This window comes from Rousettus aegyptiacus, unplaced genomic scaffold, assembly GCF_014176215.1.
Source record: "Rousettus aegyptiacus isolate mRouAeg1 unplaced genomic scaffold, mRouAeg1.p scaffold_m13_p_5, whole genome shotgun sequence".
In the NCBI taxonomy this organism is placed as follows: domain Eukaryota; kingdom Metazoa; phylum Chordata; class Mammalia; order Chiroptera; family Pteropodidae; genus Rousettus; species Rousettus aegyptiacus.
In genome coordinates, this window is record NW_023416308.1 from 643082 (window position 1) to 658027 (window position 14946).

At 64.2% G+C, this 14946-nt stretch overlaps 1 protein-coding gene across 3 annotated transcripts in view; it reads right to left on the reverse strand.

The window, feature by feature from the left end:
- Nucleotides 1-7982: 7982 nt before the first annotated feature.
- The window catches only part of LOC107511542 (splicing factor SWAP), a 51224-nt gene continuing 44260 nt past the window's right edge, over nt 7983-14946 (reverse strand). For 2 of the 3 annotated variants that reach the window (XM_016145991.2, XM_036220656.1), the window contains exons 16-18: nt 9107-9271; nt 8493-8565; nt 7983-8286 (exon numbers count right to left, since the gene is read on the reverse strand). In XM_016145991.2, the coding sequence (XP_016001477.2) occupies nt 8221-8286; nt 8493-8565; nt 9107-9271 (304 nt within the window). In that variant the 3' untranslated portion in view covers nt 7983-8220. The remainder of the gene's footprint in view (nt 8287-8492; nt 8566-9106; nt 9272-14946) is intronic. The other variant, XM_036220655.1, reaches the window with a different exon arrangement.

Consider the following 14946-nt stretch of genomic DNA (forward strand, 5'->3'; position numbering starts at 1 on the left):
CGCGCTCACAGGGCGGGCGGCGCGGCGTGGACGTCCCCGCGCCGCGAGAGCCCAGCGCGCCGCTCCCGGCCGACTGAGCCGCCCAGCGGCGGGGCGGGGCGGGGCATGCTAATGTATGCTAATGACCACCGGCCGCGCGCCCCGCCCGCCGCCTTAAAGGGCCAGCGCCCCTCGCCCGGCGGGGATGCTCGGACCCCACGCGCGCCGCCGCGCCAGTCCAGGGGGACGGGGGCTGCGGCAGTCCGAGGAAAGGCGCTTGTCCGGTGTCCCCAGACGGTCGCGGACGGCGGGGGTGAGCGGGCGGGTGGGCGCAGAGTCCAGTGGTCTGGACTGCTCCCGGGGGAGCTGACCCCAGCTCTCGCTCGCGTGCGCGCGCAGACCCAGCGCCGGTGCCAGGATTGGCGGTCACTGCTGGGGACTCCGCGCAGCAGCCGCAGCGCCCGGCGGTCGCTTGGGGGAGCTCTTGCACCGCAGTAGAAAGGGGGTAGGGGCTGGGGCGAGAGCGTGGGAGGGGCCGGGGGCATCGTCAAGAGCACGAGTCTCCGGTGGGGTCAGCGAAGGCCGAGGGCTTGTGGTTACCACGGGTTTGGGGAGGAGGGGGGAATGTTAACATCTGACTGGCGAGTTGGTGTGCACAGGGCGCATGCCCAGCGTCTCCCTCGTGCAATCTCATTCACTTTTCACAGTATCTTACGGAATAGAAACTCTTATTACCATTTCAAACGAGGGAACTGAGGTCCAGAGAAATTAAATAACTGCAGGAGGTCACAAAAGGTCACAGAGCTGAAGGGTCTTGGGCAGGGCGTGGGGGGCTGCGAGGTTCCAGTGCAGCCACCCCAACAGCGTCTTACATTGGCTTTCTGTCCCCGCCAGCTACAGCTGCCCCTGCCACCGCCTGCTCACCGCCCTCGGCCCAGCGGTATGTCAGGATCCAGGGCCCGTTCCACAGACAGGGAGGCTGGGGCCCAGGCACTTCCGCTGAATTCACGTCCCCCTCCTGTCTGAGAGCCTGGGGTTCCAGGCAGAGCCTCCTCCTCGAGGGCCTCCCCCAGGGGTGGCCCTGCTCATCCTCCCCACCCTCGTGTTGTTCCCAGAGACCCCGGCCATTCCCAGAGACCCCGGCCATTCCCAGAGACCCTGGCCCTTCCAGAGATCTGCGCCTGCTTTAGAAGGCCACCATGGTGAAAGGGTGAGGTCTCGGGGAGCGAGGCACCCTGGCATCCATCCGTGACCCCTCACAGGCACACTCCTGGAGTGTGCTCAAGGGCATCAGGACCCCTTAGCTGCCTGTGGCAGAAACCCAGCTCAAACTGGCCGTAGCTAAAGAAAAGGCGTTTGTGGGCTCGTTAAACTGGGACATCCCAGGGCAGGTGGGTGCCAGTCGAGGCTGGATCAAGCCTCACAGGATGCGATCAGGATACAGTCGCTCCATCTCTGTGCGGGCCTCTTGCTCAGGCAAGGTTTCCCCAAATGGCAGCACAGACCGTGCAGGGCAGCTCCCCCGATATCCCTGCCTCTCGGCCGGCCCAGCCACAGACACCTCCTCCGGCCACAGACCCGTCTGTCACTGGACGGCATGGATCACGTGTCCATCCTTGCACCGGCCATGCGGCTGGGGGTGGGGGCGAGCGGAGCTGCCTGCACTGACTGTGGGGAGGAAGGGGTCTGCGGGGGGCCGGGCTGCAGGTGCTGGGTCAGAGTCGGGAGGGCGGGTGGCAGGAAGGGCTGGATCAAGGGGCTCAGGAAGGAGGCTCAGGTGGCCGACCCCCCTATGAAACGGAGTTCTGGAATGCTGGCCGAGGGGCCGTGGGAGGCACGGTGCCGGGGCTAACACCGAGGGCGGTGACAAGAGCTGGCAATAGTGTCCTAAGGTCCCCAGCACAGGAAGGGCCTGCGGACAGGCCACGAGTCTCCCCAGACAGACGCAGGGGGTGGTGGTGAGTGGCGGGGGAACCCGGACTGTTGGGGGACGAGCCACTCCATGGAGGGGTCTGCGGCTCCGCAGCTGCCTTGCTCCCTTCAGGCCGCCGCTGAATGCCGGCACCTGCAGGCGGCCAGGATCCGAGCAGCAACGAGAGGCCACTTGTCACCCCTCAGACGGGCAACCCGTGTGTCATCCAGTGCCCAGCAGGGCGTGGGAAGTGAGCACTCTGTGCCAGCAGAGGGAGTGCCAGCTGGTGCAGCCTCGGGGAGCAACGATTAAAATGTAAAAAGTGCGTTTTCTATGGCTTAGCGCTCTTGGTGTCTTAGAAAAACAGTCCCGTCTTTGCGCCAGCTGCTAATGCAGGATGGAGCGGTCAACGTGCCAGAGGCCGCCCAGATGTCCGCAGGACCCGCTGGCTGAACAAGGGCCTTGTGGGCGGTGGCGCTGGCTGTGGCCGTGGACGCGGGCGAGGGCAGGAGTCCCACCTGCACCCCGTTCGCCCATCGGTGACTCCTGGATCAGGCCGTGTCCTTTCGGAGAAACCCACAGGCACTACTGCGTCAGCCAGCAGCTGCCCGGGACTGACCACACCGGGGGAACTCCGAGCCACAGAACACCCCCCACCCCCGCCCGAAGCCGGAGAGAAGGGCCAGGGCCAGAGGGCCACGCCGACGCCGAGTGGAGCAAACTCCGCGGCACGACTGCACGTGTACGTTTGCCACATGTGCACACGCGTGTGCACACACGCACGCAGACACACGCCTGCATCTTCCATGGGCCCCTCGATCCTGCCTGGCCTCCGCCCTCCCCTCCTCCGACTCAGCCCCTCCCGTTTCCTTGAGAAAAAGCCCCCTTTGTCCCTCCAGCCCCCGGAACACAGAAGCCCCGTTGGGCCACTGTCTCTGTCCTGTTCCACCCTCGGCCACGTGGTTGGTTCGGGGAGGGACATGCCACCCACATCCCGCAATGAGAGATGGCCTGGGCTGCGACTTGAGCTGTGAGTCTGCAGGGTGGGCCGGCTAAGCTGGGTGTGGGCGGCAGCCCTCGTGGGCCGTGCGTGCATGTGTGTGAGTGTGAGTGTGCGTGCGTGTGTGAGTGCGTGTGTGTGTGCAAGCAGAGGAAAAGGCCTGCGGGACGTGCAAGAAAGCACAGGCGATGACCTCAGGTGAGAGGGAAGGCGGGCAGCCATGGCCGGAGCCGGCTCCGACCCCTGGGGCCCTGAGGACTCCCTCCCGCACACTCCAGGCCCCCAGAATCCCCGCCCCCCTGTTGCTCTTTGTCCCGAGCCTCAGGGTGTGGGACATCCATCCCGGGCAGCTCTGAGCTGTGACCGATGGCAGGACATGTTCCTGGTCCTCAGCTGTGACCCACAGGTCTGCGGGCACCGGCCCTTGCAGCCGGATCCCGCCCTGCCGAGTCCTGCTACCCCGCTGAGTTCTCCCCAGAGAGCTACCTCGTAAGTTCCTGTCGCTGGGATGCTCAGTCTCTCAGCGGACAGGCCAGGACGCGGCCATGGCCTGCGGCGTCTCAGCTCTCACACTGTCAGCAGGAGCAGCTGCTCCTGGTTTGCTCTTGTCACTGAAAATCAGTAACGGCGAGAACGAGGCAGCGTGAGCATGCGTGGGTGCAGAAGGGCAACTTGCCAAGCAGGGTCCCTTCAGGCTGACGGGGTCCCGGGCTCCTGGGGGGCTGACCCCCTGAGGGGAAGGGTGAGTCAAGTGTGCAGAGTGTGGGACAGTGGCCCCAGGGAGACAGAGGTGTGGGAGGGGGCCTGCTGGTCGAGCCTGGCCTTTCCATGTCCCCAAGGCAGGGCCACCTCATGGGTGAGGAAGCCTTTGAGATGGGAGCAGCCACGGCCAGCACCCAAGGTGGCTGCAGGGACCTGTCAGCCGGAGCAGGGAGATGCAGCCTGGGGGAGCGAGGGCTGTTTTGTGTTATCACACTGGGATGTTTTTGTGAGTATCTAGCGGTAGGTACGGCATCAGTCAGCTGGGGCTGCGTGACAAAGGCCACCGACAGCGGCTTACATAGCAGACATTTCCTGTCCCCCGTCCTGGAGGCCGGACGTCCGCGATCCAGGGCTGGGCAAGGCGGGTTGCTCCTGGGCGTGCAGAGAGCCGTGTCCTCCCCGTGTCCCCAGAGTGGTCACTCTGTACGTGTCTGTGTCCAGAGGACCCCACTCACCCAGGGTTAGGGCCCCCGTGGCCCCACTTAGCTCAATCCCGTCTGTAATGGCCCACCCCCAAACGTGGCCACGCCCGAGGTGCTGGGTCTGGGACCCCGCACACGGGGTGGGTACCTGGTGCTCTTGGACTCAGCCTCTCCTGGTGGAGGTGGCCTGACTGCCCCACCTCACCACAGGGGGGCCCTTTCTTAGGGTTTGGGGAGGGTCTCGGGATTGTCTCCGGGGCTCACTGGGTGCTGTGCCCCTCCGAGCCCGGCACTGGGCCAAGCAGAGGTGAGCTCTGATTGGCCAGCCTGGGACCCAGGTGTGTCAGCCCACTCCCACTGCCTGGGCCGAGTGTGGGAGAGGAGAATTGGGGTGCACACCCCCAGGCGTGTCAAGTTCCTGCACTCTAAGGGCACGTAGTTCACTCTGCGGCCCCCGGAGGCGGTGCTGAGCGGGCCCCAGCCGGGAGCCTGGAGCTGTGGGCCTGCACCCACAGCATCTCACAGCGGCCCTGAGTCGAGACGACCCGAGTCCACTGACGGATGAAGGTGCGTCCACAGCTGAGCATTGCTCGGTGCTGAAAAGGGTGTCGCCACGCCCCCTACAGCGTGAACCCTGCAGACACCGCGCGGAGCAGGAGCAGCGATGGCCGCCGCCGGTGGGGTCCCATTTACGGGGACTGCCCCGACAGCAAGCCCGCAGACGGGGGGCAGGGGAAGCCGGCAGCCGCCAGGTGGGGGGAGGGGGGCGACGGGCGATGAGCGGAGGCTTGTTCTGGGGTGACACGGGCCTCCTGGGATGTGACGCCAGTGACTTGATGGCTGCACACTCCACTAATGCGGGAGAAACTCCCGAGGCGTGTGAGAGGGCGAGTCCTGCGGGGGGTGAGTCTCGGCTTCACGCAGGGCAGAAGGCACGCGGGGACCGGGGTCGGAGGGGCGGGGCCCGTGACTGCGGCTGCGTGGGCAGCTGCCGGGGCACGAGCCCAGGTCCTGCCAGTTACCAGGTGTGGCCGCACGAGCAAGTCCTGCCTCGCAGCCACGGCCCAGCGAGTGCGTTTGCTCCGACTCGCCACGAGGGCGCCCCTGGCTCCAGGCTGAGGTCCCTGCGGGGTGCCCGTCAGACACGGGACGGGGGGACTCAGGCTTAGGTCCCTGCCCTGGGCGCCCGTCAGACACACGGTCCGGGGGGACCCGCGGGGGCGCCCCGGCGAGGGGCTGCGCGGCTGGCTCTGCAGCCTCCCGGCCGGGCTTCCTAGGAGTTGCAGCTGCTCTGATGGCCCCAGCGGGGCGGTGTGGTGTCCCTCGCCCTCACGTCCACCCACAGAGAGGCCTGGCGGATGGAGTAAAAGTGGGGTGTCTCGAGGTCAGCTCCCCCGTGTGACCCCGTGGGCCCTGGACCCAGTGGCCAGCATCCTGGGAAGGAAGGAAGGGAAGAAACGCATGGAGGCCACGGGATGCCGAGATGGCCGGGACGCGGGGCGACAGCAAAGGCGTTCGGGGCGGCGGGCGCACCCCGCTCTCTGAGCAGACGGGGAGTGTGTTTCCATTGGCCTCTCTCTGTGGGTAGGAACTTGGCAGGGTGCGCGCCAAGCAGGAGTCACCCCGGGGGTGAGTCACCCACGCGGCACGCAGCACGGATGCACCCCAGCGCTGCGGGCATGCCCGAGGGGAGCCCGTGGGTGCAGCCTCCAGCCCTCCCCGCCACCCCCGTCGGGCCCCGCCTCGTCCCTGTCCTGTGTTCCCGGAATCGGGCACAGCAACTGGGCCCTCACAGCTCGCGCGAGGTCACGGTGTTTAGGGCTCGGGTCACGGGTGACATCCGAGAGTGCGCACACGGTCTGAGCCGCACGGCCCGGGCTCCAGGCTCAGAGGCGGCTTCTGCCGCGGCAGTGGCCTCGGAGCCGACCCCGCAGGAGCGCTCCGAGGGGGAAAGGACCCTCGTGACGGCAGGCTCGCCACCAAGGCACTGAAGGCAGCGAGTGCGCTCTGTGATGCGGGGGCCCGGCAGGCACCCGGGGCCAGGCCCGCGGGAGGGCCACGTGCAGCATGGGATGACGGACGTGCCACACACGGGGTGCGAAGTCCCACGTCCCAGCATTTCTAGTTGCAGGAAGTTGAGCAGGCTGTGTGAACCAAGGGGCCAGCAGCCGAGGGGCGCGGGGTCCGGGACCGACACCCTCACATGCCACAGGGCTGAGGGGTCGATCCTCCATCGCCTGTGGTGGTGACGGTGGTCCCTGGTCTCGTGGACCCCGAGCAGCACACCTGCACCACGTCTGTGACCTGCCGAGCTCTCTGGCGCTTGACCCTGGAACGTCACCCATCACTCCCGGGACCCCCCGAGAGGGCTCCATGAGGCCGAGCGACGTCGCCCCGGCTGCCTAGCTGCCTGGCTGCAAACGCCCAGTGCTTGAGCCGCGTGGGGTCTGATGGGGTGTGATGGACCGTGTGGCCAGCGCTGCCCGTTCACACCCGCAGCCACATCTTGGGGGCACAAGCGTGGCAGCGGCCACCCGGGGCGCTCGACGGGCTCCTGCCGGTGCACGGTCCCCGTGGCCTCTTCCCCGTCCGGACTCGCTTCCGGTCGCACCCAGATCCTTCCCAGTGAGAACCAGAGCCACGCAGCCTGCCCGCAGACCGGGAGTGCACAGTCTGCACCGCCAAGTCACGGGCCCCAGAGGCCGGGAGAACAGTGGACTATAGAAAGAAGCAATTTCTGCACGTAAAAGCCAACCATAAACAAGGCAAATCGGGAGAATTATTTATGAAGTGAATCACACGGAAAAGGCTTCTCTCTTTAACATGCAGAGTGCTTATGATGAGAAAGAAACGCACCAGTACGAACAGCCAAAGGACGAGGTCGCGTTGCAAACAGGTGGTTCGTGACTATGAACGCTGCCCTCACTCGTGACAAGAGATGAAGTCGGTGAGAGCGGTCCGTCCGTCCGTCCGACTCGGCAGAGGTGGGAAGGCCTGGCCCGCGGCGGCCAGTGCTGGCGGAGGCCTCGCCCTCCGTCCACAGGAGCCCTTCGCGGAGGGGCTTCCACGTCCAGGTTAGAGCAACCGCGCCTTGCGGCCCAGGCGCCTCCTGCAGACTCAGTGGTACCTCTGGGCAAAGACAAGCTGCTGGGGACAGTGAGTGCGGCTGGGGACTGAGCCAAGGGTCACCAAGCGGCAGGAGACTCTAGGAGGTACCTTGACAGGCAGGTGTGCGCTGTGCACACGCTCCAGACGTTTGTCGAGTGGATGGTGAGGGTGGTTAGAGGGTGAGGTGGGTCTCTGAGTGCTGACATGGCGCCGTCTCAAAGGTGAACACGTCGAACCACGTGCGGCAGGCGCCACTGAGGACGATCAGACGCGCACACGCACACATCTGCAGGGCAGCTGGTGGCAGCTTTCTGGCAAGCTCTGCCTGAGCACGGCCCCGGCCAGGCCCACCTCTCAGCTCCCACCCCCTAGGGCCCCCTGAAAGGGTTGGCTTTATACAGGGAAACCGAGAAGTCGCACTGTGGTCCTGCTGACCCAGCAGAACTGGAAACGGACTCTGCGGGCATAGGGGCTGGGCGGGGCCGAGCAGGGCCCCTCCCACAGGGACACAGTGGGGCTCTGGGCGCGGGCATGGCATGTGCACCGCTGGTCCACGCCTGCCGCGTGGCTGAACGCGCAGGGTCACAGGGTCACTGCAGCCCCGGGAGTCGGCGGAGAATGTTCGGCATGATCCCTCCGTGGTGAGGTCTGAGGGCGCTGTGGATGCGCAGGGAAACCCCCAGACGGCCGAGTGCCCGGCCCCACCGTTGTCCACGTGGCGGAGCGTGCCAGCCCCAGACAAGTGGCAGGCAGTAGAGACACACCCAGAAGCCACAGAAAGAAGAAACAGCCCACAGTGGCTAGCTAAAAAAGGTGTTTTCCTCCCATTTTATTTGATAATACATTTTCACAGAAACATGATATTATTTACAAATATACAGGTAAGAGACTGCTGGTCAAAAATCTGAAGCTGAAAATGTCATCTACAATAAATTTACAAAACCACCGTTGCCTAGGGACACCCCGGAGACCCGCACGGCCCCGAGTCCCCGCAGAGGCGAGCTTCCGGCCCCGGCCAGGCCCGCGAGCGGCGCGTCTCAGGAGGCGCTGGTCTGCATGTTTTTGGAAGCTGCGAGCATCGCTCTGACTTTGGCCATGAGGTCCTGTGGGAGACATGGGTTCCGTGAGCTCCCCGCTAGGACTCGGGGAGCGTGCGGGGTGGCATGGGGTTCAGGTGCAGACCCCCACGGCTGGGTGCATGCCCGGCTCCTAGGCTCTCAGACCTGCCGACGGCTCTGTCCCCAAGGGTGGGCAGCCCAGGACCCGCCAGTGTGGGCGAGGGGAAGGGCAGGCCGCGCGCCCGTCTTACCTGGGTTATCTTGCTCTGGACGGAAGACACAATCGCTGAGGAGATCTGGCCGTCCTTTTCCTGAGAAACGCCCCTAATACGGGGAGAGGGCGAGGGCTTAAAACTCTTAGAGCCGGTGCGACAACTCCCCTGACCCCTGCCCAGCCGGGGATGGCGGGCGGGCCCGGTGTAGGAAGTGGCACCTCTGCTAGCGCCCACAATCATGTGGCCACCAGGGCCACCCTCACTAGTGCGGAAGTGACTGGGTCCACGGGGATGACCAGGTCAGTCGGTGGGGACATGGGTGTCACCGCAGCTGTTCAGTCAGAAAGTGACAGCTCGGGCCGCCTGCCTGGCCTGGCTGAGTGCTGTCTCGGTGGGAGGTCAGGGTCCTGCCGCAGTGGACCCCAGTGCCCACGCCCTCCCCAGACGCCCTGTGAGGACAAAGGGGCGCCACAGGGATGGGAGGCGTGGGAAGTGCAGTTTGGAGGGTGGCTGCTGGCACATGGTGGAATGGCGGGGCATCTCCTGCTTCCCGGCAGGACCCGCCCCACTCCCCCGCGGTGTCCACCCTCGGCTCCCAGGGGCACGGGACGGGACGGGGTGGGGCGCAGGGCCCTGGCCAGGCCGCTCACCTGGAGCGCTCCTGGCTGGAGCCCCGGCTCTCCACGGGAGAGATGCTGGCCGAGTGGGCCGAGTGCCGGCGCGCCGCCTGCTTGCTCGGGGACGCGGGCCGGGATCCGGCCTTGGCTGCGGTGCGCGACCGGGACCGCCTCTTCTTCTTCTTCTCGTGGGGGCTTCTGGAAGGAAAGCGCGCTTAGCCAAGGGCGCAGGCGGCCCCGAGGCCGGGCTTCCGGCGGGGCCACTTCCGCCGCCCACGCGCCGTCCCCCGGGCGACCCGGACCCAGGACACGCGCGAAGCGACCGCGTGCTGTCGTGCAGCGCGCTCACGTCCGCGCCTCCCCTCCGTGACCCGTGACCGAGGCCTGCGCGTCCGCTTCGCGCGGGTCCCAGGCCCCCTCTCCGTCCGGGGCGCCTCCCCGCGGGGTCCGGGACCATGTGGGGGCGCTGCGGGGACCGCGGCCCCGCCCCGCCGCGCTCCCACGTGACCACGCGCTCTGCGCCTTCGCTTCCGGGGTCGTGCACTTGTCGGAGGGGAACCTGCTCCCCGAACCCGCGGGCTCGGGGGACCCCGGACGGCACCGAACCGTGTGCCCCGGTTTCCTGCGCGCACACCTGCGATGAAGTCTGATTCCCAAGCGAGGCGCGGCGAGCCTGCGGGACGTGAGTGCAACGGGCGGTCGTGAGCGTCTCTCCCTCCCCCCGACACGCGAGGCGGCCGAGTGCTGGCCCGGGGGAGGGGAGCGCCCCTCCGAAAGCCCCCGACCCCACCGCCCTGAAGAGCCGCCGCCCCGCGGGCCTCCCGCCCGGCAAACGTGCCCCAGGTCCCCGCCGCAGCGTCCACGCCGCGGGGAGCCCCCTGGCGGCCGCCCCGCGCCACTGCCGTTCCCAGCCCTTCAGCCGCCAGCGCGGCGGGGTGCCGGTCGCGTGTATTTTCAGCGCTTCTGGCCAGTCGCGGAGCATCTTGGGGTTCTGAACCACGTTCCCCTGGGAAACGCCGGGTGCCTCTCGGGGGCTGACCGGTGTCATCTAAGTACATTCTTCCACGGAAGGTCCCCCCTCCCTGCCGCCTGCCCCCGTTGTAATCGCCCTCGGCCCCTGCTTCTCCCCGGCTGGGGCCTGCCTGGCCCCTCCGAAGGTGCCTTTTGTGTGCAGCTTTCAACTTCAGAGAAGTCAGACTTATTATTTCCCCTTCGCCGCCCCGAGGTCGTGCCGGCGCTCTCTGGTTGGCACGCGGAGGTCCAGGCCTGGTCCGCATGGACCGTGGGCTCGGGCGTCGGGCCCGCGTCTTCCACCGAGCTGTCAGGCGCATTCCGAGCACGGTCCTCACCGATGGCCTTGGCCTCCTTGGCTCTGAGGCGCACACCGCACGCTGCTGTGGCGTTCTAGGGAGTCTGGCGTCGGTCCCCCAGCCTCACGTCTCGAGGCTGTTCGGGCTGCGCCGGCCCTTCGCAGGGTCACGCAGGTCTCCCCGAGGCCCATGAGAAGCCGTGGGAACTGTCCCCGGGATGCGGGGCGTCTACAGAGCCTTGCGGAGCCCGGCCGTGAGCGACACCACACCTTCCCACCGAGGAACGCGGGGCTGTCTCTCTCGTTTCAGTTTCTTTATGTGCGTCTCTGAAATGTCTTGTGGTTTTGGTGAACAGAGATCTTCTGCATGTTTCTTCATGTTTACCCTGAACTAGTTTTTTTGGCATTGACACGAGTGGTATGGTTTTTAACTTCATTTTTCAATTGTTCTGGACTAGCACACAGAAATAAACTTAGAAATGCCTTAAGAGTTCACATAATTACTTAAAAAAGACAGTTTGCTTTTTCCTTTCCAATTTTAGTCATTTTAGCTCTGCCTCGCTGCCGTGGCGCGAACCAGCGGCCCATCGGCCCGGCCCGACCCCGGGAAGGGCGCCCGGCTCTCCCCTGCGCGCTCGCCAACAGCTCTTCCCCCTTTCTTGTTTAAGGAGTAATGAACCGTGTCAGATGCTCCCTCTGCATCCATAGAGATGCCACACGACTCTCCCCACGTACCCTGTGAACGCAGTGAATCGCGACAGCTGCTTCTGACCGCCAAGGACCCCCACACGCCTGAGGCAAGCCCCGGCTGGTCGCGAGGTACCTCCCTGTTCATAAACCGCTAGACTCGCCTCAGCTAATGCCTACGGGTTCCTGTATCTACGTCCTCCAGGGCACGGGCCCGTGCACACACTCCACACCTGCCGCCCACTGCTGTGGGGTCGGCTGTGACAGCCTCCCGAGGAGGGCTGGGCAGCGCTCTCCCCTCCATTTCCTTTCAGGGGTGTCTATGAACCGGTGCCCTTCTGTCTGGAAGGCGGCTGGAATTTACTGATGAACGCCGCCTGCACCGGAAGTTTTGTGGCAAGGTCTTAAATTATAAATAAATTCGATCTCTCGGGCAGACATGGAGTTCTTCAGATTTTCCATTTCTTCTGCTGTCATTTTGGCAGTTCTTTCAAGGAATTTGTCCATTACACCTCAGTTGTAAATTTCCTGAAATAAGATTTATTTCCACTATCCTTGCAATGTCTGTGGGCCCTCATTCTTGATCAACGTAAATAAAGATTTATCAAATTTTTTATCGTTGTCAAAGAACCATCTTTGGTTTTACTGTTTCCCTGTTCTATTTCCTGCTGTGACATCCTTTGGGTTTAATTTGTTCTTCTTTTCCCAGCTTCTCAAGATGGAAGAGTGAGTTACTGTCCTTACACCTTTCTTCTCCGCATAAACGTGTAAAGCTGCTCCCTCGGTCTACGCACAGCTCCCCCATCCCGAGATTTGAATGTTATATTTTCATTATCATTAATTCCAGAATATTTTTTTTTCTGTGATTCTTTTGGTCCATGAGTAATTTAAACATGTGGTGACTCCAAACGTTTGGGGGTTTCCCACGTCTCTTTATAGACTGTTACACTCACTGCCACAGGGTAAGGGGGCACGCGCTGCATCGCCCGAGTCCTGGGGACTCCCCGAGACGCCCCTGGGTGGCACAGGCTTCCGCCCCGCCGCTGCCTGTCCCGCGTGCGTGGTGAGGATGTGCGTTCGTTCCCCCGCGGTGGGCTGGGGCGGCTGGCCAGCCGGCAGCGCTGTTCCCATTTCCTGTGTCCGCAGTCCTTGGTTCTCAACCAGTTCCTTTCATTCTGTCTGTCTGCGCGTCAAGTATGTTAAGCTCTTTTATCCTATGTCACGTCTTCGTGAGGGACTGACCCCTCGGTCCCTCTGAGACAGCCCTCCTTCCGGCCCACACTGTCCCCTGCTGCTGGAGCCACGCCACCTTCCTCTTGCTGGCGCTGTACGGCACCTGTGCGTTGGCACCTGAAGCGCCCGCACGAGCAGCAGGTTTCAGGTGTCGCTTCTGATGCAGGCGCAGACCAGACGCGCCGAACGTGGTTTCCTGCACGGCCGGCGCGACGTCTGCGTCTCGCTTCCCAGCCAAGCACCCGTTTGCCACCCCCCACCCCGCCTGTCTGCTTTCTTTCGAATTCGTGAGGCATTTTTAAGGCTCTATTCTGGATCCTCTGTTGGCTTTTGAGCTACTTTTTTATGGTTGCTCTAGGGTGTCATGAGTTGCATCCTTCAGAGGTCGGAGTCGGCCCTGAATCGACACGGCGGGTGAACCCCGGGGCGACGGCACCCTCCTGCCGCCGCTGCGGCGCCGCGAGCAGGAATCCAACGGCCGACCCCGGGAGAGGCGTCTGTTCGCCCTGCTCACGTGTGCTCGCATATGGTTTGGCCCAACAGTCTTATGAGTTTTACTCTTAAAAAATATTCACTATGCCTAGGTCTTGACTTCCAAATACTCCCTGAAGGAGCTGGGTCTGCTGCAGAAATGGCTGGTCCTGGGCAGCGGGTGGGGGAGCACGTGCGCCTGGAAACTCATGCCCCAAGCAACGGGCGACACCCTCGAACGGAACGACGGCGATGGGTTAGTGCCCGGCCAGCGACAGGCGCCTCCCCTCCTCAGCCCTCAGTCATGCTGGAACGGAGGGGGCAGAACCGGGAGGTGCCCGCGGGGCCGTCGCCAGGGCGAGAGCTGACACGGGCACTGGGGGCACGGAGACCAATGCCAACAGCAGTGCGCAGTCGGCGCCACCCCCGGCACCCGTCGGCTCGGAGAAAGAGGCACGACCGCACGCGTGGCTCCTCTGCCCAGCGGCCAAGCTCAGCGCCGCCGGTGACGGACGAACGGACACTTGGGTCTCCTGGGAGATGCAATGGGAAGTCGCACACCCCCAGAAAACATCGCTGCCAAACACAGCACCAGGAACCTAAGCCTGAGGCCGCAGCGAGATGCGCGCCGACTGCTGGAGCCTCTGTAGCGCACTGGCCCGGACTCGTTGCGGCCACGAAATACACAAAGCGGCGGGCGCGGTAGAGAGGAAGGTAGCGCCGCGCCGGAGGCGGTGTGCACGCGGCTGTTCACGCTGCTGTTCTTAAACGGTGAGTTTAAAATGTTCTGGTAAGATAAGCTTTCAAAATAAGTCGGTAGAGCAGCACTTAATGACCAGCTGGCAGAGATAACCCTTCCCGTCCCTGGTCTGGGCGGTGACAGCGTCAGGGACTCAGTGGGGGAGCTGCGGACCACCCGCCACCCGACCCAGCCTGCACCAGCTGCTGCGGTGACATGGACGCTGACGGGCGCACTCTGGCCTTAGAGACGACTCCGGCTTGCAGTCCAGACCACGAAGTCGCCAGGGACCGCACACGCCGCCCGCACGGCCCTCGACACCGCCCCGGGCCCCTCCACCGGGCGGGGCAGCCCGCCCTGCAGAGAATCACATTTTACCTTCTGCATCACGTTCCAGAGACAGGCCCTGCTGACTCCTGACACCCTCACGTCTCCCCCGCACCTCTCTGAATAGAAAGGTGACTTTGAGGGCATGACGAGGACTCTGAAGAGATCTTTTGTTAAAAGGAATTAGTTTTAGACCCTGCCCTTCACGTGCATAAGGTGATGATGAATTTTTACTGTTAAACAATGGCTTGCTTTAGGAATGAAACTTAAAACAGGCTGGAAGAGACGCGTGCGCCTGCTGTGCGCCCACCAAGGCCCAGGAGTTTGCGTGGGACGCTCCTGCTGAAATCTGTCAGCGTTACAGCTTTGCTGATTTGTTTCAAGAAAAAGAGATCATACTGTATCACTCGATGGGACCGTCACATAACCAGCCAGAGGGCAGGGACGTTTTCCACGCGAAACACCTTTCAGACCTGCTCCTGTCAAGATGGCGAAGGGGCATCTCCGAGGCTGCTTGCCTTGGGTCTTTTGTGGATGAGCGGGACTGGGCAGACACTGGGCTCTTCTGTCCAGGATCTGTCCCCTGGAAGGTTCTAGAATGCTGAGTGTCCAGACTGGCACTCGCCATCACGCTTTCACATCCAGGCTACAGCGCACAGCTGCGCCCGCCCTTCCTGGGTGCCGCGGTCACCGGGGCCACGCGCTGCGCTAACTGCACGTGGGGACACGAGAACGAGAACCCACCGTTTTGGGGGATGATGAAAACACACAGGGCAAGTGACGCGAAGCATGTGGGTGGCAGCACCCCACTGGACAGGACGGCCCCCAGACAGCACCCCTCGGCCGAGTCGGAACTGCCCGCCGATGGCGCTGACAGAAGCCACTCTCCAGCGCCATGCTCCTGGGCCTCAGAGGGGCAGCTGGCCGGCGAGTCCTCTCACGGCAGGCGGCACCTCGGAGCCCCCCGGGGGTGGGGGGCTGGCACCCCGCCTGCTGGGCTCAGAGGCCCGGACCAGGTGTGCCCGTTGCAGCCTCTACTTGGCCAGACAGGTCTTTCCCAGTGGTCACGCGGTCAGAGGACAACCCCTCTCGCTGTCCTGGGCCCCA